The sequence below is a fragment of the Rhipicephalus microplus genome, chromosome 10 (genome assembly GCF_043290135.1).
Source record: "Rhipicephalus microplus isolate Deutch F79 chromosome 10, USDA_Rmic, whole genome shotgun sequence".
Taxonomy (NCBI): domain Eukaryota; kingdom Metazoa; phylum Arthropoda; class Arachnida; order Ixodida; family Ixodidae; genus Rhipicephalus; species Rhipicephalus microplus.
This window is the reverse complement of record NC_134709.1, coordinates 18,092,758-18,119,817: the sequence shown is the minus strand read 5'-3', so window position 1 is coordinate 18,119,817 and position 27,060 is coordinate 18,092,758. Positions and strand designations below refer to the sequence as shown.

At 44.9% G+C, this 27,060-nt stretch overlaps 1 protein-coding gene across 2 annotated transcripts in view; it reads right to left on the bottom strand.

Moving 5' to 3' along the window:
- Positions 1-26,220, bottom strand: part of LOC119180699 (neprilysin-1) — a 30,108-nt gene extending 3,888 nt beyond the window's left edge. For both annotated transcript variants that reach the window (XR_012886467.1, XM_037431828.2), the window contains exons 1-16: positions 26,082-26,220; positions 23,296-23,394; positions 21,594-21,635; positions 17,914-18,075; positions 17,429-17,509; positions 16,466-16,674; positions 14,959-15,153; positions 12,077-12,163; positions 11,547-11,677; positions 9,966-10,191; positions 8,955-9,053; positions 8,176-8,253; positions 6,305-6,417; positions 5,083-5,141; positions 4,416-4,467; positions 649-716 (exon numbers count right to left, since the gene is read on the bottom strand). Coding sequence is in view for 1 of the 2 variants with exons in the window: in XM_037431828.2 (XP_037287725.2) it covers positions 649-716; positions 4,416-4,467; positions 5,083-5,141; positions 6,305-6,417; positions 8,176-8,253; positions 8,955-9,053; positions 9,966-10,191; positions 11,547-11,677; positions 12,077-12,163; positions 14,959-15,153; positions 16,466-16,674; positions 17,429-17,509; positions 17,914-18,075; positions 21,594-21,635; positions 23,296-23,386 (1,693 nt within the window). In the remaining variant the exon portion in view is untranslated. The remainder of the gene's footprint in view (positions 1-648; positions 717-4,415; positions 4,468-5,082; positions 5,142-6,304; positions 6,418-8,175; positions 8,254-8,954; positions 9,054-9,965; positions 10,192-11,546; positions 11,678-12,076; positions 12,164-14,958; positions 15,154-16,465; positions 16,675-17,428; positions 17,510-17,913; positions 18,076-21,593; positions 21,636-23,295; positions 23,395-26,081) is intronic.
- Positions 26,221-27,060: the final 840 nt, after the last annotated feature.

The following is a 27,060-nucleotide window of genomic DNA, read 5'->3' as shown; positions in this document are numbered from 1 at the left end:
AGAGAAACGTGGTAATGTCAGTGAAAGATACATTATAATAAGAGATCTACAGCCGCTCACAAATCACAATAGGATTCTTTTTTTTTTAATTGAAGTCAAAGCTCTGGGATTTATATCCACAGTATTGCTACTTCATCTGTCAACAGCATTCTCTGTTATTATTTTCAATTAGGAAAAGATTGCAGAACATAATGCAGCGCCACAGAAGGGTGGAGACCATTTTTTTTTTCATTTTTCTGGAGGAGATGGCCCAAACTGTGACGTCCATTAAAAGGTTGGGTAACGAGTCAGGGGGCGACGATGCATATTAGTGTTTACATAATAAAGTGATAGCACTATATGTCTCACGAGCCAAGAAAATTTTCGAGATTTAGCGAGACCTGATAATACATTGCGAGACGTGGTCAGCGGCGGAGTCAACACGTATGAAGCAAAACAACAAATTCACAGCATATCCACGAAGTGAATGATGATTAGTGGGGCTAAGTGTCCGTCCGTCCGTCCGTGATAAGGTTACGCTCATAAGCTTATAAATTAAAGAACGAAAGAGCACAACAAAGACCACAAGAAGCAAACTTGCATTAGTTGACTTAACTAACGGAGACAATGTAGACAGGCACCCGCTGTTTTTTTTTTGTTTTTTTTTACCTGTGTCGTCGAAGCCGTGAGTCATTTCGTGTCCGACCACCATGCCTATGGCACCAAAGTTTAGGGAGCTGTCGTGAGAGATATAGTTGTCAAAGCGTAAATAGTGAGGAACGAACATTCTTTTTTTTTTTTTCAGGTTCTGTAAAAGGCAGTGTTTATATGCACTCACAACGAAACTAGTTTGTTTTATTTAGTTTCATTTAGGGTGCAGAAGAAGTAGACAAACTATATATATATATATATATATATATATATATATATATATATATATAACGAGTGTATGTCCCTCCTCATTTCCCTCTCTTTTCCCGTCTTCTACCTCACTTCTCTGCTCCTCACCATCACCACTACTCTTCAACCTTTTGTTATACAGTACTGTATGATACTACGTCATACTATTATATGTTACTCTACTATACTATACTATACTATACTATACTATACTATACTATATTTCAAATTATACGCTGCCAACGTATACATTGAAATATAGTATGTTGGATGGCTTGGCGAGTTTTTGCGCTCGACGTCTGTAGTTATCCCCAGCTTCAGCAGCTCTGATTTTAAACATATTCTGCATTATAGCGTTCGGCGGCCCACACACCACGTAAAAGGTTGGCAGGATACAGATAGGTATGCAGGAGCACTGAGCTCAAAGTTTTCCGAGTCAAACGGACCATCACGCGGTAACCCATCCATTCGTGACTTTCAGTGAAAAAAAAATATCGAAGTATAGAGTCCGCTGTGCCTATACACTTATGAAAAATGGCCTTAACAAAAACATTTCAGTATGAAATTAAGCCCTAGCTACAAGTCGCCGGCTACAAGCCCGGCCCAGCGCCAGCGACCGCGCCATTTCCCCACGGTGTGTGTAACGTCATGGGCTGTATGGAGCGGAGTTTCATTTTCGTACGAATGTTTCAGCCACTGTATATTGTTTAAGTCCAATGCCAACGTGAAGAAAGCTGAAATGCCGTTGATTATGCGCGCAGCTGACCAGGAAACGAAAATTGGGGGACTCCTTTAGCTTCGCCTTTACGAGTTGAACGTGATAGACGATATGCTGTCCTATATAGTGCGCGTACCGAGTTCGAAACGGCTTGTGTTGTGTCCGTGAAGCTTCCGCAATACGGCCCCATTCTGTGCAATGTGGAGTACGATTTGAACCACAGGCGCGTAGCAAGCTCGAAATCTACGCATCCACTACGTGCCATTGATTGCGCAGTAACGTGTGTGCCTTTTGTAGCGGGTGGCCCGCCGTTTAAACTTAGAGAGAGAGAGAGAGAGAGATAAAGATGCAAGGAAAGGCAGGGAGGTTAACCAGACGCACATCCGGTTTGCTACCCTGCACTGGGGAAGGAATAAAGGGGAGAAAAGAGGTTGCAGAAAGATGAGAAGGTACACACAATCACGAGCACACTCGGGGAGCACACACAGTCTACAGGCGGTCGCTCAGGTTTGTTGACTTAAGGTAGAGTAGCAGTGCTTTAGTTGCTTTCTGCGTTTTAAACTTAGAATTCGTGATAAACTTAGAATTCGTGATAAGCGCACGTTCTCGCTCCCGATCACAATGTGTACGCTTGTACCGCTTATTGTTACTGCGATGTTACATATTGCATTGCGAAGCATGTATACAAGACGCGTGTGTTCCGAAGGCAGGCAAGTTACTTTCACTGCGTTTCCAAGCAGTGCGAGTCGTTTTCATTGTATTTCCCAGCGGATGCGTGGCACTGTTGCAGAGAACACTTGCTCGCCACCCCGCAGATGACCCGGATTCAAGCCGAGGGAGATTAAAGAAAAATCGCTGGAGTAGAAGCGCCCGCAATGCCTTGCCAGCAGAAGTGAAGCCACCTCTTGCCACTGCCATGATGGCGGAAACGTGCTCTTTTTCTGATAGTGCCCACTTGAAGATCAAGTGGCTCTGATATGTTATGTAAAGGCTGCGTTAGTTCTGTGTTGAAAGATACTTGTTCCCGACGAAATAACACACAGAAACGACTATGGATGACTGAATCTTCAAAGAGCTTTGCCTCCAATTAGAGGCTCACTAAGGAAAACTAGTAGCTTTAAGACGCACTTGGAGCACTATGTGACCCGAAAAAGTTCCCACATTAAACTCGTTGGGCTTGCGAGGGAAACGCTTCGTAAGAGAGGGACAGCTGAGGTTTCCAGTTGTCCCGTACTAGCCATGCGCCCACTCTAGTACGCATGCATAAGTGTTATCCTGTAAATGTGATTAACTTGATTCATTTGAATTTTCCTTTGACTTGTAACATTTGGATACCCAGTGATCAATTAAATTTTGGTGCTGATTTATAAAATGTATACACTGTCTTTACTTGTTTTCGATGTTTCGTTTGTGTACGTACAAGTTAAGTGCACAGCCCCGCCGCGGTGGTCTAGTGGCTAAGGTACTCGGCTGCTGACCCGCTCGTCACGGGATCGAATCCCGGCTGCGGCGGCTGCATTTCCGATGGGAGGCGGAAATGTTGCAGGCCCGTGTACTCAGATTTGGGTGCACGTTAAAGAACCCCAGGTGGTCGAAATTTCCGGAGCCCTCCATTACGGCGTCTCTCATAATCATATGATGGTTTTGGAACGTTAAACCCCACATATCAATCAATAAAGTTAAGTGTACAATAAACTTCCCTTTTTTTAATCGCTGAACGGTGATACTTTGTCGTGCCCCTAGTAAGATGGCCGCCACGGCCGCCTTCTTGCCAGAGGAACGGCTTCACTTCTGCGCAATCATTTCCACTCCAGCAATTTTTTTTAAATCTTCCTTGATTCAAGCCTCACTGAGACCCGGAGTTCTTAGTATTTATTTTATTTGCATCTTTGCAGATCTTGCGGTCACGCACACGATGATGATTTTTCGCTCGCAACCAACGACGCCGACGCCAGAATTCCTGCGAAAAGAGCTCTTTAACGCTATAGCGTTGAAATTGTTCGCCGTCATTGAGATCCTCGTACAACAAGCTGCTCGCTATGTGCCGGCTAGCAAGTGCTACAGTGTTGCGTGACCTTTAGGCCACTCGCGTCCGCCCATAGGTGGAACAGTGGCTAGGGTGCTCGGCTGCTGACACGAAGGTCGCTGGTTCGATCCCGGTTTTGCCGGTCGATTTTCGACATAGGTGAAATGGTAGAGGCACGTGTACTGTACGGTGTCAGTGCACCTTAAAAAAACAAAAACAGCAGGTAACCGAAATTTTCGGAGCCCTCTATTGCGGCGTCTCTCATAACCATATCGTGGTGTTGGGACGTAAAAAAAATTCGCGTATTATTATCCTAGGCCACTCGCACCTTCGTAAAAAAATATTGCAATGTAAATTAGGTGCTCCACCAATTGCACTGAAATTTCTTCAACTTTGTGGACGCACGAGGATTAGCCTGCATAACGCGGCTTATGGCTGGAAATTGGGTGTCGCGTGGCTGCTTTAAAGTTCAGTCCTTGTGTGTTTGACCTTTCTGTTTTGCTTTGTTTGTTTCCCGGGACCCTTTCACGTGGAGTGCGCGGCCATATGCTGTCGTGATCCACCGACTAGCCCACCAGTACGTTTTAAGCGTGTTTTGCGTTTTCGATAGACGTCAAGTGATCGAAATAGTTTCGCCTACTTTTAACAGCATGTTCGCGTGCAAACATAAACCTTTGCGCAGAGGTGGTGTCGTACTCAATGAAGTGATAAGACAGAGAGGATAAAGAGAGATAGCTGGCAGTAGCAGCTAGCTTCAGGGCACATAGGCATGATCTGCCTACAGCGACTTACCGTGGGACCCCGTATTCGTAGAAGATTCCTTGGAGAATTCCCGCAGGGAACACTGTAAAAATATTGGTGGGAATCTTTGTTATGGTATTCTGATGTCATTAATGTTAATCTTAACACTCCAGCATGTTTCACGAAAAAAAAATACGCTTTAGTGTTAAATATATCTCACCGCATTCAGTAGTACAATAACTGCGAAGTACTGCTCGCAGCTGTTTCTAGCTTTCGAATTCTGGCTTTCTTTCGTTTGCTCTGTAGAGCATATATTCAAGACATGTAAACATGTATTCAAGACAAGTATTCAAGCGTGTATTCAAGCATGTAGAGCATGTATTCCTGCATTGTGCCAGAGCCTAGGCGCGCAGTGAGAGTTCGAGTGGTTCGTTGTACGAACGCTCGTGGTGTGACAGCACCACCGGCATCGATCATCACCGATGAGATTCGAAGAACATCTGTCAGTGCCAAATCGATACATCGAGTGACGATTGAGTGCAGCAGGTGTGTACAGCGAATGTCTATGTGTTCGAGATTTCAAGCTAACAATCATACGAAGAGACTTCAGTAAAATATTTAGTGCTTCTGCAGTTTCATCGCAACATATAATAGCTATAGAAAGATTTTCGAAAAGCGTTATCTTTCTCCGACACGGGCACTAATTCTTGATGCTTACCCATTTCGTTGGCACTTGGGTTGTAAAACGCATTCACCACGGCAGCACCTTCTAACCACCTGAAGGGAATTGGGGAAAAAAAAAATAAAGGAAAGCTTGGACCGCTTGTGAATTGACGAAGAGAGGTCCCGCTACTCTGTTCGGTTGGTTTATAGCATAGCACGTGAGCGTTTCAAGTTTTTGTAGTTCGTAATATGAGATTTATGACCGCCAGATAGCTTGAAATGGGTGGCGTCTCTGTATTAAGAAGTTGATTGAAAACATAAAGGGGCCAAACTTGATGTTTTCGTAGACTAACGGTTCCTTTTAAAACAGCGCATGTGTACTCATATTATAAATATAATGCAAGTATGTGGGCACATCACTTGTGATTTTTTGTACTTGGTACCTTGTATATCAATCAATCAATTTTATTTGGCATTCAAAACAGTGTCAGCATCTTTGCTCCCGTCATTTTCTGACAAAAAAATATACCAAGAATATGTTAAAAAAAATTTAGTTCTCATATGTAACGCCTGGACATTACCATAGAAAATCCAGAAAAAAATGCAGTAGTGCATAGTCAACAAAAGGAAATAAATGCATATATTAATTATGGCATTACAGTTATCAAATATACGGGTTGTTTGAGCAAACGCAACTAGGTATTGCAGCAACATCGTGCCAGCGTTATTTTTTTTTCTCTGCTTGCCGGCCATCAGCTGATGAACACAATGTATTCGTTGTTTTATTTCTGCGTATCTTATGTAACTGAGCAATATGCTGTTTATTTATTATTTATTTATTTACACATACTGCAGCGCTAAGTGTGCTATGGCGAAAGTGGGTGTACAAGGATACGCAGAAATATAAGTAAAGACAACGAGAATAGCGCTAACGTGTATTTTAATATCGTCGTGTGAACGTACAAGGCCTAAACTCATGCAAAAATATCGGGAACATGAAAAAAAAGAAAATAGGACAAGCAAAACATTTTTGCAAGAATATTTGATTATCGACGATGATTAACGTTTTTCACCAGGTTGAAAACGTTGTTGCATCTGGTGGAAACAAAAAAAACTAGATCCTGCATGCGTGTTCAGTGCTTCAATTATATTTTGATAACATGTAATTTAATGTTTTCATACCGTGGTGCGAGTTTCTGATACTTTAGACAGGATGTGTCATTTTCGACAATAAACTTGATGAGGAGTTTAAAGTGAACAAAATTTTCGCCCCTTACTCGGCATTTCTGTCGTATGGTCGCCGTAGCTTCTTCATTTCTTGTATCCATTTGTTCAGCGACACCGAGTACAGCATTTTCCCGTAAGGGTCTTCTGAGGACAGCTTTGGTATCTACAGTATTTAGTAATGATGATTAATGTTAACAGAAGGTGAGTCTGCTTTTGTGGGAGCTATAATAGTTCAATTGCTCGCCTAATTTGTTTTATTTGCAGTGAAATTCGCGATAAACAGATTGGGCTGGCTGCAGCAATCAAGACATTCCCATGCAGTTATCGCAGTTGTGGGACTTGCTAAAAGCTGTTGTTAATGAGGGCAAAATAAAATCAAGAAAATTTAAAGCTATACCCGTACATAAATAAAAGTGCCGACTGGGGCTTTTCTCACATCACCTTTTTTATAAACAACGTAAGAATACTTTTGCTAAAATAGTTAATCAATTTTCACTCTAGGTGAAAGCTGCGTGAAATGCCTGCGGCTCCCTTGGAGGTTACTTCGTGTTTACCCGCGCCTTTTTTGTTCCTCGCGTGTGGTTATTTGATAGCTTATATCTTTTTCTGTTTTGTTCCTGTGAGTATCTAGTTTGTTTAGCGATTAACTATTCCCTGTGCTGTGGTCTCCTTTTTTGTCTGTTTTTCTTGCTGTTTGCTGCTCCGAGTGGCGCACGTCTAAATCCTAATCCCGTATTCGCAAATGTTCCTCGACTCAAACTCGACCTCGAGGGATCCATGAGGACTGTTTTCGCATTGTGATTTCTGCAATACAGAAAGTCTCGGGGATCCCTTGAGGCCGAATTTGAGTCGAGGAGTGTTTGTTCATACGGGCTGGTGCTGGTGTGCACAGTGCTGGTGTTCTGCTTCCACTTCTCTCTTCCGCCCATTTCTAACCCTCGACGCTTGCATTCCCGGGCAACCAAGCGCTGGCGATCGAAATGGGCAGCCTCTTCGACTTTTACGTGCATCAAACGTTGAACCTGCGCTACGCCAACGCGAGAGTAAAACGCCGAAAAGGCGGTCACATTAACTGTTTTCCGGCTAGACTTTTGCTGCTGCATGTCACGCGATAAACGCCATGTAATGTGACCCACAACTCATATGTACTAGGGGGGTGTGACGCAAAGACACCTTCATACATTGGCATAATAAGTATGGGAGCTCTGCGACTCGGTGGGGAATGGAGAAGGGGGGAAAGGGAGAAGGTTGCAAAGTCAGCCCCATTTAGCGCCATACATTGACATAATGGGGAAAGTTGTGCTGCGACTCGGGGAGAGGGGGGAGGAGGCATAAGGTGACCCATATACATTGACACAACGTGGAGAGGGACACTGTGAGACATGGGGGGGGGGGGGGACAAGGTGACCTTTATACATTGACATAATGTGGAAAGGGGCGCTGCGACTAGGGTAGGGGGGGGGGGGGAAGACACAACGTGACCCGTATACATTAACATAACGTGGAGAGGTGTGCTGCGACTGGGGGGTGGGGAGCGGAAGGCGCAAAGTCAGCCCCATATATTGACATAACAGCTAGGGGCCGCTGCGACCAACGTTCGCCTAGAGTTACTGTGTATGCTGCCTTAAGGTATATAAAGTAACTCTACCTTCGCTCCCCCCTCTCCCCCTGAAGTGAACTAAGCGCACGCCTTTGTTTGATGAGTTTATTGTCAGAGCCTTGTCACGTCTCTCATGGTAATGGCGCTATTTATACCATATTTCATGGAAGCTAATAAGTATCGGTATTCAAATATACATGCGTTGACATGGAATTTTCGGAAAGCTGCCCATGCAGTTGATCAGAATGCGACACGTACTGTGAACTGTAGTTTCGCAGAGAACAGCTACATAAATAGCCTTTTAAGTGCGTGTGTACTCACATGTCTATAAAGTCCTTCGAGGTACGTCTCATTGAAGAGCCAGTCAGGATATGCAATTTTTCTTTCCATTTTTTGCAGCTGAAAAAGTATTGTTTGTAAAGGACTCATGCTCTGCGAAGAATTTCTCGCATGACAACCGCTGCATTCACAAAATGTCGGTGTATTTTTTTTTTGTCGACGTCACCAGCAGAAACAGCTTACGAATTTGGTCTGCTTTTCTAACAGTACAGTAGTTTGTTCAGCATGAAGTGACGATATATGTCGCCAGCCTGAAAATGTTGTTGAGATGCGTAAAGTTGTTCGATCGACAGTAGCGTTTATTAATTCCAGAGTTTGTGGAGCCGCGTCTGTGCGCACCATAGAAGCACAATGAAAACAAACTATTTCAAGGGACCACCGTACCCCGCTTGTCTTAAAAACATGTCTGGATATTTCCTCGTTGTACTCCTTACGTCTAGACGAAATTTTCGCATACAAGGCAATTAAGAAAAATAAGCATTAAAAAAACGTAACCCGGATAACCAGCAAACAACCTTTAGTATAGGAAGCTATGACGTCACTGGCGTTGTTTTTTTTTTCGTCAAGTGCAGCCTTGCTTACGATGTATCCTGGTCGTATTCATTGTCATATGCGTTAAAAAGGAGCATCTGAAGCGATAACTTGCGAAATAATCGAACTACTAATGTTGCCGACGCAAGCCACACACAACGCAAAGAGAGAGCAACAGGGATAATATGACGTTATTATTTTTGTTTATCGGAGTAATAGAAGCTGCGTACCTTCTCCTCTGCTTGACATTTAGTCTGTTCGTCCATCCATTCAATCTCCTGTAAAGATTTATTGAAGGCAGCCATGATCCTACTGGCCATATCCAGGACCTGAAATGAAGAGGATTTTACTAATTAAATTGCAATGCACTTGTATTAAGTTATTATGTACTCGCAGCATTGACAGCTACTAGGCACCTGGTTTCTATTGCAATATTGTCCCCTTGCCCGACCAATTCACAACCAACGTCGTGGCCCAGAAACAAGCCATTTCTTCTAACGCAGTCGTAACAGACTGTGGCTGCGGGACTGTGGTGCGAGAATTGTTGAGCTGAAAATCGCTGGTTCGATTCCGTCTCTGGTGGCCGTCAGGGGCGTGGCCAGGAGATGGCACACCGGGCACTCCTGTCTGGCTATCGCGTAGTTCGTGGCTTTGTAATGTTGTGGTGGGCTAGCGTCAGCAGCGTATCCAGTAATGGTTCACCGAACTTGTGCCACCCCTTCCTCCTTCCAGAAAGTTCTTGCCGTAGCATACAGGGCACAAAATGGCACTCTACCATATATGTCCACCGGCCTCCACTCCTGATCAAAAATGCCCCCCCCCCCCCCCCGCACACACACACGCACACATTTCCGAGAAGCATTCTGCCTACGCCTGTTGTTGGCATCGTTAAAGAAGAACAGCGAATTGGGTTAGTGCTGTCCTTTTTGCTTTCCTTGCCTCGCCTTTCGTTTCACGTTTCTTTTAGCACCTTCGTGCTCGCGCTGCATCCCTTATTACCATGAATTCCAACCAACTAGCCCAAATAGCTGTTCTTTTTCAATGCATTTCTAGTACACAGGGCAGTCCTACTTTTTTGTACCCGTATTCTCAAGACCCAGCTACTTTGGTTCAGTGCTCGTGTTGTCCTCTTTGCTTTCCTTGCCTCGCCTTTCGTTTCACGTTTCTTCTAGCACTTTTGTGCTCGCGCTGCAGCCCTTATTACCATGGCATCGCTAGTTCTGAGACTCAATGCATGTTACCTCTTGCTTGGCCTCCTGGCTGAACTTCTGCTGCACGTAGAGGTAGCCCACGCTCTCGGACATCTTATCGTTCACTGACTGGACGCACTCTTCCCACCTTGGCTTTTCCTTCCGCAATCCGTACCTCACCTTCTTAAGCTCGAACCAGGCGTTTCGGTACTCCTTCGATCCGACAGAAGCCCAGCCAAGCATGCGACGGAGACCGGCGTAGTTGTACAGAGTATCCCTGGGAAACAAGGACGGTGCAGTGGCATTACGCAGGACTGTGCATCTTCTGCAGGCTGCTCAACGATTAACAAACTACGTATTATCTTTCGATGAACTGCGTCATAGAGACAGACAGAGAAACGCAGGAAATCTGGTAGGCAGCTGAGAGTGGCATGTTAACGAGGAGGATCACTGTGCTGAGCCATACGTATACGTAGGCATATAGGGCATAAAAAAACTCGCAGGGTCTCTTATCCATTCGCCTAAACTACTCCATGGTGAAAGCCATCCGCTGTGGCTATTCTACCGTGTATTCAATCCACGTTCAACGTTCACTGATTAAATATTATTATTAAACTGTCACTAAGGTCGCCTGCACTAATTAAATTTGACAAGTTCAATCAGTATTCACTTAAATTGTTTTAGTTATCGTCCTATATGGCGTGGTTTTGTGTGTGTGTGTGTGTGTGTGTGTGTGTGTGTGTGTGTGTGTGTGTGTGTGTGTGTGTGTGTGTGTGTGTGTGTGTGTGTGTGTGTGTGTGTGTGTGTGTGTCACATGCTTTCTTGGGCTGCACGAGAGCACTTCGCTGCGTTATCCTTTTCACGATTCATATAAAGCTTTCACCTTAACGATCGATACCACAAGGAAAATGTCTTTTATGCTATCATCCTGAACTAGTACAAGTAGCTTTTGGTAATTACCCTTACAAGAGGAAGAGAATGAAAATGAAAGAAAATGCAGGGAGGTTAACCTGAAAAGAGATACGCAGAATACACAGGTGAAAAGAGATGCACAGAATCACGAGCACACTTGTGGATCACATTCAGTCTACAGGTGGTCGTTTGGATTTGTTGAGTTCAGGCACTGGCCCTGCCACGGTGGTCTAGTGGCTAAGGTACTCGGCTGCTGACCCGCAGGTCGCGGGATCAAATCCCGGCTGTGGCGGCTGCATTTCCGATGGAGGCGGAATTGTTGTAGGCCCGTGTACTCGGATTTGGGTGCACGTTAAAGAACCCCAGGTGGGGAAAATTTGCGGAGCCCTCCACTACGGTGTCTCTCATAATCATATGGTGGTTTTGGGACGTTAAACCACACAAATCAATCAATAAAATCAATCGAGTTCAGGCACTGCAGTAGTGCTTAAGTCGCTAACGGTCTGGCGTGCCAGGGTAAGCTACCGACGCAGATTTATGTACGCATATACGGGTAATAACTTTCGCAAAATACAGCATGCTACCATCATATATGCATATGTAATGCAGTTATGAGTACGTTACTTTACTAAGCGAGTTGCCACATTTTTTAAGGAGAAAACAATGCCCACAAAGCGTTTAGACGACCCTACACGGCATTTGAATAGTTCCATCACTTACGGATCGGCACATCGCAGAAATTCGTCGAGCTTTGCGTAGTAGGCCAGAGAGATAGTTTCGATAGTCTCATCGTCGGCTAGAGTGATGTTCGCTAGAGAGAACTCTCTTTGCAATAAAGCTCGAATTGGTATCTGCAATAAAAAAAGAAAAAATCAACGTAAGAGTGAGTTTGCAAATCCCTAATCTTAAAATCCGTATTGGGGTGTTCACTTGTTGTTCCGTAATGTAAACCAAGTTTTTAGAGATGTGTGAATAGGGATCTTTAGAGCCGAATCAAGTATGAATCGTAGGACGATGACAATGAATTGAATACTGATCGAATGGTTTTTGAATAGTAAGGCAGCCATTTTCAAAGCAGCCTTAGGAGCATTTGCAAAGCGGTATTATAAGCCTTAGAAGCAGCCTTAAAAGCATTACTTTTTAACCAGTGAGAATGCTTATGCTGCTACTGCTGCTGATGCTTCTGACACTGCCAATGATCATGATGACGATGAGGACACTTTTAAGTTGCCGGGACGTATGATGCTTACGTGTGTGAAATTTCTCTCCAATTCGGCGATGGTGGCCCTCCTATATAATATTATGAAGTTTCGCCTCTCTTCAGGACGAGCTGTTATCTGGAAAGAGTGATTAATTTATTTATTGCGAGGAATAAACAGCTGAGCATGTAGCTCATTTTGATTCTCTACTTTCTTAAAACTATTTCTAAAGGGAACAATAGTTTGAAGTTTCAAGTTTTTCAACAATCGTGTTAGTTTACAATATGGGTATACCAGAAGGAGAAAGAAATCTGCCTGTTTGACTGTAAATTTTTGACTGTTAGAGCTTCTAAAAGCTTTAACGGCCCAAACGTCTTTCGTGTGTATTATAAAACCGTTTGTTGCCTTTTTTCTTAGTACAAAGGGCGTAGTTACATGTGTTACTGCCTACTGCTAGTTAACAGAAACCGTGGTTTTGAATTAAAATGTAACTTGTCTGTTTTTGGCACCGGTTGTGTGAATGAGACAAACAGCAAGTAAAATGCAGATGGTGGATTTCTCTTATATTGGTTATTCGGCTTTAGACTGGTGGCTTCACATGTTTGTCTTGAAGAAAATCAAAGTAACCATCAGAGCAATAATTGATTTAATTCAATTCAGCTTTGTTTTAGCTGTTCCCTAAGGAGACAGAGGCTAAAGGCCTTAATCGGTTTTAAATGACGGTGGCCTCTGCTCCCGGGAGTTCGCAGCAGTTCCAATACAGAAGGCAAGACAGCAACGCTTAAAGTCATATATACCCAGAAAATAAATACAGTGACTAGTTTCTACGTTCGAGGAACAACGGGGGGGGGGGGGGGGGGGAGAATAAATTCTGCAGAAGTGTCATTGTGTTGCCGCTCATCGGCAGTGTCGTCTTTGAAGAGTGATTAGTGATTTTTTTTTTAACATTCACAGGCGATGGCTTTCAAAATTCCAAATGCTGCGTCGCTGATGGTTTGTACAGACATACAGCACACTAACGTGTGTTTTGGGGAAGCGTACTCAATAAACCAACACCAACTTTGTCGACTGAATTGCACTTGCACTCTAAACCGGCTTCCGGTGCCATCAGCAATGCGGAGAAACGCTGGAGGCTGGCGTGTTTCTAGATAAACGCGCATGGTTTGCTCGCACGGCCCCTCTGCGATAGTCTAGTGGCTAAGGTACTCGGCTACTGACCCGCAGGTCGCGGGTTCGAATCCCGGCTGTGGCCTCTGCATTTCCGATGGAGGCGGAAATGTTGTAGGCCCGTGTGCTCGGATTTGGGTGCGCGTTAAAGAACCCCATGTGGTCGAAATTTCCGGAACCCTCCACTAAATCGTCTCTCATAATCATATTAGGACGTTAAACCCCACATATCCATCAATCCAATCAATGCTTTGATCGCACGAACAACAGATATTTGACAGTCACGCAACAATATGATCAGAAAAAGACACAAAAGACGACCGATTGCAAGATCCGTAATGGACCATTAGAACGCAGCTGATTAGGTGCCTACATTTTGCGAACGTTAGGTGGTGCTTGAGAGAACATGCTTGTATTTTCGGTAGCGGTGACGACTTTATGCTTCGGTTGGGCGCGTAGGTGTGGGCAGGGTTCGCCATCAGGGTGGAGGGGGGGGGGGGGGCAAAGGTTCGAGGTTCGTCGCAGTGCCCCCCTCCCTGGTATGTTGATGTATGTGTATGACTGACATTGCGCCCCTCCTCCCCCCCCCCCCCCATTATTAAGGGACTACGTGGGCACCTGCGCCCTTCCCCCCACCCCCTCGTGTGTACACCTAAAGTTGTACAAACGGTATACAAAAGGGTACTCTCGATGGTGGTGGAGCTTATAGACCTTTTCATCGAAGGCTTACTACATGCCACCGTAATCTCCTCTGAGCTGTGCTAAATAGGCTCGACCGCACCAAAAATGCACTGCCCAGGTATGAACGTCGGCCTTCGTACTGCCCTGCAATAGCCGGGGAAAGAGGTCCTCTTTCTCTCCTGTGAAAAGGCCTACAGCTGCTGCTGCTTCGGTGACACAAACCTGTGGGTTTTACCGTCTGCATCTCTGAGCGTGTGCTCGGACAGCTCGTTCAGCAGCACTCGCAAAGGACTCCCATATGTTGGCATTCGCTTTCTGGGCGCGGATTCGCTCGGAGGATTTCAAGCTGGACGGTTGTGCCCTCGCGATCTCCGACTTCAGCGTAGCTCCCGCCGACTGGTTCGCCCTCCGCGGTCTCCTGATGCCGTGCAGCTCTCGCATTGTGGCACCCCGCCCTTGGACTGCTTCGACCGGATCCCCACTTTCCTATCTCCTTCTTTTTTCCTCTCGTTGGCTGGCGGCTTCTTCTCCGTCTATTTTCCTTCTATTCTTTTTATCCCTCCTTCCTTCTCCCTATATCTTTTATTCCCCATATCCCATTCCTCTGCTGACCTGTTGAGGTGTCCTCGTAAGGAGAGACAGTTACGGGTCGGCACCTTTCTTTTCTTTTCTTCTGATATAACCACTTATATATATATGTTGCACCCCTCAATGTGAAGAGGGCGCTTTGAGTGTGCATGGTTGGCGCGGATCGTGTATTTAGGCTATGGACCACGAGCGCTTCGTGAACTCTTCTTGCGCTGTGTTTCCCCAATCGCTACTCTGTTCGACTTTCCCCCTCCTTTTTTCCGCTATAACATTCTCCTCTCTATCTCTTCGTTATCCCTCTCACTCACTCTCCACTGAGTTTCACTTTTTCATTGCCCTTGGCACCAATAGATTGTTCACCCCGTTACGCCACTGACAACGCTGCCAACGGCCCCGCGGTACGGGTAGAGTGGGCACTCAAAAGCTGTCACGTGGTGGGAATGCAGATCTATGAACTAATACATTGTCCGTCATTACATCTAAAAAAAAATCCTCACGTTTGCCAGCTTTCCTTCAAACGCCAGAAGGTCGTTCGAAAGTTGTTCGAGTTCGTCTTCACACAGGTCAGGCTTCATGAACTTCATGGACACTTTCATCAGGTTCTTGTAGGCCGCGATGATTGGCTTGCTGCTGTTGGTGGTTTGATTGATGAGCTGGTTTCTGCCCACCATCGGAAACGAGAGTTGGTCTAGCTGAAAAAAAAAAAGGAACGGTGAACGTAAATCGTCAGTGCACGGACTCTCGAAGCATGAAATTCCAAATATACTCGCGATTTCCACGTCAATGTCTTGTTTACATGCGAATTTACAAGTGAAAATGAATAATTGAGCTTAGCGCGAAAGACGCAGTACTCATAGCGATAACAATGCAATAACAACCTGTATGAGTCACAGTCCGTCGCTGGATTAATTTAACGAGCATGGCATCGTGAGCGCACAGGCAGATGCCGTGGCCTCCGCGATCAGCTCCGGCAGTGCGCTTGCTACGGAACTAATCGCGGAGGCCGCGTATAGGTATGAACGCACTAAATTTAATCAGCGCGAACGCTTCACGTGCTCCTGCGTTTGAGGTCACGTGTTATAACGCGTGCTGAGAGAGAAACGCAGGGTACTTTATGGCGCCCCGAGAGCTAATCGTAGGTCTCCTCGATTCGGCTGCACTTTTTGGACTTAGTTCACGAAAGTGTCGTGCCAGTGCCGCGCCAGTTCCTCTTTATATGTGCAACATTGACAGTAGTGGTTTCGGTGCAGCGGTCAAATCGAGGGCAGAAGTTCAGCCACGCCGTGTGCCTTGCGTTACCTGCATGATACGAGAACTCGCGGGAAAACTAATGCTGAAGTTCCGATCAACTCGTGCAGCACGATGTCAAATCGAGTGCAGATAGGTAGGTGGCGCGAGCTTCACTCGCTAAATCGAAGGACCAAAGTGCAGCACTCTTGAAATGGTGCAGAAAGTGCAGCCGAACCGAGACCTCGTGGTGGACATGGTGCAACCTCATATTGGCGCAAGTGCGGAAGGCGAGCTTCACTGAAAAGGCTTGTTGCGCCCAGAGTGCCCCAATTCCCCTGCTACGCGCCCAATGTTCGTGGTAGCGTAATGTCACGTCTTGGGACGACGGAATGTCCAAATGCTGTAGCGAGCCACAGCACAAGGGTTTATCTGTTCGTTCCACGTTTCTCACTCAGCGACGTTGTGACAGCACGTCCTTCTTGAGGCTGCATTGCCTATTCGTGCTTGTGATGCGCAAACACTGTGTTGTTTCTGGTTTTTCATACCTTGCAGCGCATCACAAGCAAGAAGACTTACCAACGATAGCTTCTATCGCCGCCTTATAAGTATTGATTGCCGGTGCTCTTAATAGTTAGGAATCGAATGTCTACTGCAATTTGGTGACAATACAACTCCGGCATTTCTCTATATGGTACAGATGTCTGATTACTGCATCAATTTTCAGACATTTGGGCAAAATTAAATTATGTTTCGAAACGTTATTTCTAGTGTTACCAGAATCACGTAGCGGCTGAGATTCTTGGAATCCCTCGAAACATCAGCCTGGAGAACTCCTGAAATTCTCAATTTTGCGAGCACGGCCGTGGCGTTCGGGGCGTTGCCTTCTGCGCACGCTTGCTGCCGCGTTTTGGGCCAATCGGCGAGTCCCGAAGCGTTCATTATGAACTGGACGACGTCCTGACGGTCGTCGAGGTCCGGAACAGCTGAAACAGTTAAAAGCGGACGGGAAGGATAAAGTGAATAACACCGTTGATGTGATGATACAGATTACGTAGACAAGGGACGTAGCCAAGGGGTATGGTTGGGGGGAAAGGGTGCAAACTCTACCCGAGGTTTTCACTTTTGCTTGCGCACACACACACACACACACACACACACACACACACACACACACACACACACACACACACACACACACACACACACATACATACATATATATATATATATATATATATATACATGGAAAGAGAGAGAGAGAGAAAGACGCGCTGACACGTACAAGTCCACGCACGAACGTACATAAAGTATGATTGACCACCTGCCCCCCTACACCGCACAAAAGTTAAGGATACGCTACTGGCGTGGACATTGGACACACCAGTAAGAGAGAAAGAAAAAAAGAACAAGCCATTTCACTTCGTGTAAGTGTAGCACCAGCAGATCTATGTCAACGCGCGACTCAGATGGGACAAAAAAAATTCGAAACTAAGCCGATCATACACCCGGAAATGAATGGCTGGTATACCTAGAATAAAACCCAGCGCTTACACGCCCAGCCCCACTCCCGAAGTCCCTTCGTGATTTTTTTTCTTTCTCTCTGCACTGTCTGTGCCTCACTCCCGTTACGCGAAGAAAAGGCCTCAGCGAAAATTGACCATACTCCTCAATGTACGGTAATTGAGGAGTGTAATTGACCATACTCCTCAATGACCATACTCCTCAACGACCACTCACCCACGCATGCATTGTAGACAAGGGCAGCTTTGTCCGTCACGTTCTGGTTCTCTTCAACAAGGGTCACGTTCCCTAGAATGTCTGAAACGATCAAAGCCAATGTCACTATAAGGGCTATATTTTTAACAAAACAACACAGTAAGGTGTTATCAGACCGTTCCAATGTACCTAGAAGTGTACTCTCATTCACGTCTACGTCCCTGAAGTTCTGAGAGTCGATGACACCTGAAAGCCATTTAAGTTCTGGGTTCACGATACGTGTAATGTTGTTTGAACTACAGTGCCTGCATGGTAAATAGCGTTCTGTAGTTCGGCGGAAGGTTCGTTTCGTAGGCCACGCTTGTCCATGACATCTGGCAATGGCACAGAAGCCGGATGTTAAGCGGGAAAATAAACCCAGTTTTAAAAGGGACGTACGTTAACAGTTGTACCACTCCGGTTGTACCTTCGTACAAAAATTCAACGTTCCAGGTAAGATGACGTACCTCGAAGCGTTTCCTTGAGCTGGTCCGCTAAGAGATAGAAACCGCCCGTCGATGACTTGGTCTCTGGTATCGTATGTTTGGCCATCCACCCACCGCAGGCGTAAGAGTAAAAATCGGTGCACGGGTCGGCGGACGTGTTCAGAGACTCCGTAATTAGCTTGGCTGCGTCGAACAACATCAACAAAAACATCATGGTTGAAGGATTTCCGCATCTGTTTTCCGAACATCTCGCAACGTTATAACTCTACTTTCGGCAGTTTATGATGCACCTGCGATAAGTTTTTATAAGTGTTCCAAGTAACGAGCGTGACGAGTACTCGGGAAAATGCTCCTTTTCTTATCTCTCTCTCTCTCTCTCTCTCTCTCTCTTGCTTGTTAACTTGGTCTGATTTATTGATTGTTATAATGCATCGAGGGTCCTGTTACAGTTTTTAACTTTGGGACCCTCGTCTGTATATTAATATTACTGTACTACTTTTTTGAAATGAATAATAATAAACTGAAACTGAAACTCTCTCTCTCTCTCTCTCTCTGTTTGTGTGTGTTTGTGTGTGTGTGCGTGTGTGTGTGTGTGCGTGTGTGTGCGTGTGTGTGTGCGTGTGTGTGTGCATGTGTGTGTGCGCGTGCGCGTGCGTGTGTGTGTGCGTGTGTGTGTGTGTGCGTGCGTGCGTGTGTGTGCGTGTGTGTGTGTGTGTGTGTGTGTGTGTGTGTGTGTGTGTGTGTGTGTGTGTGTGTGTGTGTGTGTGTGTGTGTGTGTGTGTGTGTGTGTGTGTGTGTGTACAGCAACGTTGAATTTCTTCGCTTCACGTCGAGATCGCGTCCGTGGACAAACGGACGGGGAGATGAACAATTTAGGAACTCTTCGCCCCCTTGCCGCCGCAGGTGACCCTCACCACCGTCGATGCCCGTTTCACAACCGTTGCGATACTCGGAGGCGATGCTTCCCACCAAACGCTCTGCGTGCACCCTTTCTCTCCTGACGTCTACAGGTTGTGACAGCGCTGTTATCAACAGTCGCCCTTTGAACTCACTAACGAGACGGACGCGGTTATACTTTGCTCATAGAAAATATAGTCAGAATTTAAGGCACGCCAACGAGCGCGAAAACGACGTGTATTAGTGATTGAGTGAAAAAAGGGGGTGGGGCCGAAGGGGAGAAAGGGAAATCTGTTATGCAGTCCCAGCAGCCATTCGTCACCACTTCGCGTGTCTTAACGTCAGTCTTGATAAAACCCACTAGATACTGAAGGAAAAGATGGGGTGGGGGGGACGTCAATTGTCCCCTATACATTCTTTGGCTTCATTATCGGTCGGGTTTTATTAAGAATGTATCAACAAAACGATCCCTTGAAATTCCATTTCCTTCGTTCATTCATATAGCGACGGTACTGTTCGCACAGACGTGACGCCTCCATATGGTATACGTGGGTATGTTAATGAGCTGTCCACTCGTTAAAAGATCACGTGCTACGTGACGTCAGCAGGCAAAAAGAGAGTTCCACACCACGGTGTAATAAATTCTACACTCGCGCTCACGGCTACGAGCGGCGCTGACTAACCCTCCCAGGTTTTCATGAACACCCGATATTGTGGAAGGAGGCAAGGCCGCAGCCCTATAGCTCTATTGGTAAGATCATCGGGTGCGTGGTCTACAGGCTCGTTCCCTGGTGTGTAGGTGGTGAATATTTTACATGAACACTTCGATTATTTCATAGCTTCACGTTTGCAAAACCAACAGTTAGTTTTACATAGTTCCTTCTTGATTTAGGAAGCAAAATATTATTTTGTGTAGCGAACCTTGTATTATTTGTACTTGCAAGATTTTTCAACCAGTGGTATGAAACAATTGCGGATTCCTAAGCATGCAATAAATCACGCTGCCGTTGTGGTAGATGGGCTTTTTTTGTGTGTGAGAGAAAACTGCATGCAGTGAAAATGGAGGTAACACGAGCGTTCTAAAGAGCCGCAGTGATGATACGAACAGCGTTATTTTGTATGTATAGGGCAAAGGGGCAACATGACAGTGATGTGCGCGGCCGCAAATGTTCTTATACAATAATTTATCTGTCTGAAGATGAAGGCATAGTGTAATGTCAATGAAAGTGAGCCTTCAAGAGTAGTGCCTGGCATTTAAAAGCAGTCTGGCGCTGTGAGCGACCTTTTTTATAAGAGTGTGGTGAATGGATTATGGAACTCTATAGAGTACTCAGAGACGTGGCTAGCACGAAGTGGTGTGAATGTTCCTGTGCAGAGGTGAATCAACTTCCATACCAAAAAAAAAAATGAACATTCGTTAGATGCTGGTAATTAGGTGGGATCCTATGTACACTGAAAGAATATTAGATTGAGGTTTATTGTGCGAGTTAAAAACTATAAATTTTGTCTTCTGCGGGTTTATGAGCAACTTTTTTGGCAGGAACACTTGATATGATTAGGTCATTGTTCAATCTGTTTGTTAGTGCACTTATGCCGTTATCATATGCTTAAAAAACACTAAAGGTAAATAGTAAGCCTTGATTGCTGAAATACAGCTCTAGAAACGTCATAGGGCTGCTTTTTTGCCAAGTAAGTGATTATTTTGAAGTAAAATAATGTTTTAGTGGTCCGCATCACGTTACCGACCCCCTTCTGTAAATGGTCCGTCTCACGTCACACACGTCACTGTTGCCGTGCACAACGTTGCCCGGCTTTACTGCCCGGCCACCGACACTAGTAGCAGCAGCGTGAAAATAGCGGGAGCCACCACAGTGACATTGGACATTCAACAATCTGCTGCCATCTCGGAGGCCATGGTTCGGCTTGCTTGGCTCAACTGGGCTCCGCTTGATGGCACCACCTATTCAGCCTAACCCGGCGAAAACGGAAATTGTGAAGGCAGTGCCTCCTGCGCTGCGTGGAGCAGCAGCCAGCCCCACGCAGAAGTGGCTTCTGCGCCGCACGAAAGTGAGGTCACTTGAAAAAATCAAGTTAAATCTATTTAAATGTGTATATTATCGTATAATGCGTCAAACCTACAAACCTGTTACTAAATAAGTGTTCGATGAGTCAGTTTACGTATGTTTGTTAATTAAACACATATCGCTATGATTTTAAACCCAGGGGGAGCCAGCCACGGGTTGCTGCGGCTGCGAAAGGTAACAGCGGATGACTAGCATAGAAAGCTGCGACGTGTGGTTGTTATTTTTTATTGCTAGTTTCATTACCAGTGATTAATTGTTGTCGGACGCTCTGACGTCATCGGGTTCATTTCCAGAATATCCCACTCATAGGACCCGTCGTGTGGTACATTTAGCTTGATTTCTCGGTGAGTAGTGGACTGCTGTTGATAATATATATTGCCGTTTTAGACGTTGTCATGCATTGAGCTTTCGCTCTGACATTGTTATTTACCTTTAGTGTCCCGTTAAACAGAGGTATTTTCGTCTAGTGACATCCTGTGGAAGTCAGGTAGTTTGGAAAGCCATTATTACATACGGAAAAATAACAGGAGTCCGAGGATAGACCCCTGTAGAACAGCGGTGTTATTTTTGCATCAAATGGTATTCCTCACATGCGTTATGGTTGTACTGTCTAGCACAGCTGAAAAACTATAGTGCTTTTTATTAATGATGTACTTGTTCGCGTTGTTTGAATAAAGCCCGAAAGTATGTCATAGTAGCGAAAAAAAAAAAAAACATTACCTCGGCGGATGCAGGCCTCTGTTTCACAAACATTATAGGTTCCTGAGAAAAAAAGAAAAAAATCAATTTGTGAATTCTTCCTAGTTAATAAAACTATAGGCTTATTTGTCCGGAAATTAATAGAACTCGACATTGTTGACGCTGAGATACGAACAAAAAAGGTTATGGTACGAAAAGAAAAACGAGGACAAATAAGACACATACGACACAGACTTGCGCTGTCTTCAAACTGACATTTATTGAAAAGCACGGAGCCAGTTTTCATACATGCGGCATGTTATCAACTACTCGAACACCCAATCACAGATAATCGAACATAAACTGCATTTCATTGTTTGCACCTATGTCTGCAACTGCATCTTTCGTTTAAATCCCCTCAAAAGTTTCGAAATATTCCGGCGCATTTTCGCGCCAACGACGATGGGTTGTTCCAATGAGCTTCGAAAAACTTCCGCTGACTGTAGATGATTTTTAAAACCGAAAACACTCTCTCGACGAATTTTGGGGGCCAAGGTGCTTAGGGTGTGGGTCTTTTACTCCTCCGTCAATAGTAAATAGTATGTAACCAGCTCTAGTTTATCAATTCCTCACTAGGTGGCGTTCTGCGTCTACAAGTAAAATTATGTATAATATGACTAGATGGTGGTAGGTTATTCTTATAATTAAAGCTTTATTTGCAGTTGTTTATTAACGGGAAGGAAATGGGGTTGGTCGGACGAATGGATGGACAGTCACACGGATGGACGCTTCGCCCCACTCATCATCATTCACGCCGTGGATATGCAGTAATTTTTCAAGCTCCCGTGACTTCGTTGTAGGTGGATGAAGACAAGCACTGCAGTGTGTGGTACGTGTGCTTCGTGCTAAGCGGCAGACGCTCAAGAAACGGTCAAATAAATATGGCGCAAAGACTGGTAGCTTCTTAGCTGTGTCGCGCCATCTTTTGAACAAAATTGAAACTAACCATAAATTATCCGGCCGCATTAGGTGGCCTGTAAGGCTCTTTGAACTCTCTCAAGGTGTACGCGACAGTTGGCACCTTCGACTTGACGCCGATGGAAATCATCTATACTTGACTTGAAGGGGAAAAATAAAAGGTCGTTGGTTCTAAACCGGTGGCAGAGGTCCCATTACGATGACGGAGAAATGCTAGAGGCTCGTTTCCGGGGCGATGGCCTAGTCTACGTTACTGAACACCAGGTGGTCGAAAATTATGAAACCCTCCACTACGGCGTGCCTCGAAATCATGTAAAACTTCGGATACTATAGTTATTGTGCAAGTGATGTGTCGCATTGATTTGCAATGAGCGTACGGCCATGCGGGCGCATCGGGGCCTGGCAAGCCCACTCCGGTGCTTAAAGTATATTTGCCATCTAATGATCGATTCGGTAATCTTCAGCCATTCCTTTTATTATGTGTCATGCCCCTAAACACTCCGTACGCTGGCATTTATGTGACATGAACGCTTTCTCTGACACCCTTAACGAAATTACTGGCAGTTTTTTTTTTAGTCCTAAAAGCATGACATCGTGAGGAGACGTCATAGTGTGTGTTTTTTACATGATCGAGACATTGATTGCCTACTCAACATTGCATACGCTAAAAAAACGTATGTCATAAAATAGTCTCCGGCATGAGATAATGCCAGTGGCTTCCAAGAGTGACTTCGTGGGAAAAGAGAAAAAGATTCGGAAAACTTACTTTTGTTATCGATGGATTTTGCCGGAGTTGAAAAAATGAGGTGTCCCCATGCTAGCAGGAACCCCAATGTTGCGAGATTTTGGAGTTGCATAGCTTCTCCTATAGGTGGAGTACAAAAGTCAGATCGTACGATGTTAATTTGCACTGTCTGCACAGTAGGAATCCGTTATTAAGTATAATTCCGAGCACTTGTTGCGTGTAAATTACGTGAATGAGTCGTCATACAATCGAGAGCATGCTGTAAAGTACTTCAAAAGTGACTCACGTAAGAAGCATTGAGTCTAAATACGAAACTATGAAAATGTTAAGTGTGGCTGAATCTATCGTGGCTTGGTGCAAGATGCATGTTGGCTGAAGCTGACCCGACATCTACGGGACGTTCTCGACACATGGTGATGATGGAAGCGAGTTCAGTATAAAGTTTAATTTGTAACAAAATTCACAAACTGCAAATCAGTCCTGCGAAATCTCGCAAGATGGCGGAGGGTTTAGGAAAGGGACATTGACAACCGCCTGACTTTAGCACGAAGCCGCGAGAAAATTCTACGGACTTCTCAGAAAGAAAGCTTATTATTTGCTGAAAATTTTGTCCTGGACCGGGGATGGAACCAGGGACGAAAGCCTTCCCGGGGTAGTGTCCACGTGGGTAACTTTAACGCTTGAGCGTCAAAGAAAAGCTGCCATAGGCAGCGTTTGCCGAACGAATGCGAACCATAAATGTCAGTGTCCCAGCAGGAATCGAAGTCTAGAATTTTGCGTGGCAATGGGGTACTCGACCACAGAGCCACGCCAGGCCTGAGATACAACTTTCGAGTATACCATAATGTTCGTGTAACGTCAATGGCGGTCAGTATTGACTATCGAATTTTATAAACGTTACATATGTACTCATATGATGTGGCCGTCATGTCGGGTTAACGTATATTGTAGTTAGGCGCGATCCGCTGAAATTGACTTGTGCAGCAGTGTTGAGGACTACCACTACCACCCTTGCGCGCACCAGCACAAGCACTAGCGCTTCATATCAGCTTAGCGCTTCTGGTGTTGTTAATATCCATGTTGCTGTTGGCATCGTTTCACATCTGTTAGGAACTGCTAATATAAAACAATTTTGGCTGTTTAATATATATATATGGGGGGGGGGAGGGGATTTGTACATGCATTTAGCGCTCCACTTCACGGTATAAAAAATGAAACACATTTACCTTCCATCCGCATGCTTCGCTAAGGATGTATACGCTTTCCGCGTTATACTGTTAAAACTCCTCATTAGGACGATTAAATGACGATGGGGGAGCCGTGTAGAACTCTAAAAAAGATTATGGTAGCTACTTTAAATTGTGTTTCTTTTTGATAATTAAAACGCGTGAGGCAAGTGAAGAGACGTAAACTAGCACTGTTTATATATATTGCTTAACATGATTGAGTGGGTTACAGAAAACTAGATTGCGAAAATAACGCACAATAGGTGTACACAAGATGCGTATAGGTAGCCTGGAAAGATGGTACGCAAGGTATGATTGATATTGCCACGTCGTTCCTTCCTCAGGTTTTGTTATCGCCCCATTACTGGACGCGATTCTCAGCAAAAACCGTGCCTGCTGTATTCGAGAAGCTGCGGGGCTGTAGCAGATCAATTCGTTAATATCACGCCCACTTATCGAATGGGCCTGATCTTAACGAATTGATCTACTACAGCCCCGAAGCTTTGCGAATACTGCAGGCACGGTTTTTTGCGGGGAATTACGTACAGTGTATAACGGGTCGATAACAAAACTCGAGGAAGGAACGACGTGGCAGTATCTCCAAATTGAATGTATTCAGGGTGATAACGCAACGATCCCCATCAGCACCAGTATCGTCACCACCATCATGTATGACCAGCTCTCTGTAACAACAACCTGACGTTGCGTGCAAAGCTATACCACTAAAATCTTATTTGTGTTATTGTAGCTCGGCTCGTATACGGTGGCGAAATTTTTTTTGTTGTTGTTATCAGACATTTTTTCTATGCGTACCTAGAGAAGCTCCCCGAAATCGCGAAGTATTGTTCTAAAAGTATATTCAACTTCATTTTCACCTTCATTTGCACGCACTCTGTTTTCTTCGCTGGTTTCCTCGCTGCCCGCTTCATAGCCTGTCAATCTTCACTGCGTCCTTTTTAATGTCAACAACACCGAGACGTAAGATCACTTCTCACCAACGAATGTTGCTGTTTCACCGGCCAACCAACAAGCAAGACTGATTGACTCGGTATACCGAGAAAAATTCTACATTATTTTAATGCCATTTACATTCGAAATGAGAAGCTGACGGAAAGTACAAGAAGTTTATAGTCACAGAAGAAACGTGTCTTGTTTCTTGGGTAACCTACCGCTCAAGACAATAGGAAAGAAGTTATGGATTCCAGTTTGATCCAGTGAATGTTAGCATTAGGCGCACGTCCAAATTTACGTTATCTAGGTTCACGTTGCTCGTCCTTGCATGAGAATATATATTTATAATGATAAAGTTAAGGTTCAATTTAAATTTGCTGTCAAAGTCAAGAGGACAGTTAAGTTTACGTTGAAATTATTTTGAACCCACCAAAAAAAATACATCTTTTGTTTCATTCTACATGAGCAGATATATGCACCACTTCGTGTGAAAGCATAATTTTCGGACGATTATCGTTTGTTAAACTCATTGGCATCATTTTTTTTTCATAATCATAATCCCATCGCTTGTGGTATTTGTTTGATGGCACATCGCGTAGCCTATAGGTATATAACGCGAAACAAGCTTACCGTGTGAAGCGCCAGTTTATACTCTTCTGCAGAGTGGATGCTCCTTGCTGTTGTTTGTAGCTTTCGGGTAGTTTACGATAGCACTTTGCAGCGATACACCGAGATAAGACTCCACCACAAGCGTTTATCAGACTGCAATGAGCCTATTGCCTGTGTGCGCTCTCGATAGGAGTTCCACAAGCGGGCTGTCAAGCTTTTACACTGTGCAGGGACTCCAATCCTTGCCAGTGTTGCATGTGATCCAGCAGACCTGCAAGTTGTTAAGGTCCTGTCAAAACATTAATGGTATATAAGCATTGTCCTCGCATCAAAGTCACAACGAAAACTTCTTCGAGAGGTCGCCTGTCACGATAGAGCCGTTTCTCGAAATGTGTTTTTTTTTTTGTTTTATGTGCGCGCTGTACCCAAATCAAGTGCGCATTTCAGGAAAACGGAAAGTTTGGGTCAGTGTCGAAGCCGCTTATGTTTTTTTTTTTTTCAAACGAGGATAAGCGACGCAATTAAAAAAAGCAACGTTGAGAACTTACAGCGTCTTCAAATTGGCGGTGCTTTCTTTTAAATTATTACAACTTAACAATAATTGTCGGGATTTTACGTCCGAAAACTGCGCTAGGATTACGAGGGACGCATGCAGTTGAGAGAGAGAGAGAGGCGCGACTTTATTCAAACAAGAAAAAAAAAACGTCCGGTGAGTTCTTCATGGATCTGGGCAGATACCACGCAGCTTTGCGCAGTACATTAAGAGGTACAAGTGTGTGCAGTCAAACGGGCCCGCGAAGTGGCTGAAAGGCTAGGTTTTTCAACATATTTGCACAGCGCAAGACTACGAGTAGTTACGACGTATATATAGCAGAAGAAGAGAAGAGGACGGAAAGAGTGCTGTGCAAATATTGTAGTCTTGCGTTGTGCAAATATGTCGATTCCCAATCGTCAACTAGCCCAAGAATCTGTCTTATTGGGTCCTTCAGTCCGGAGTGGC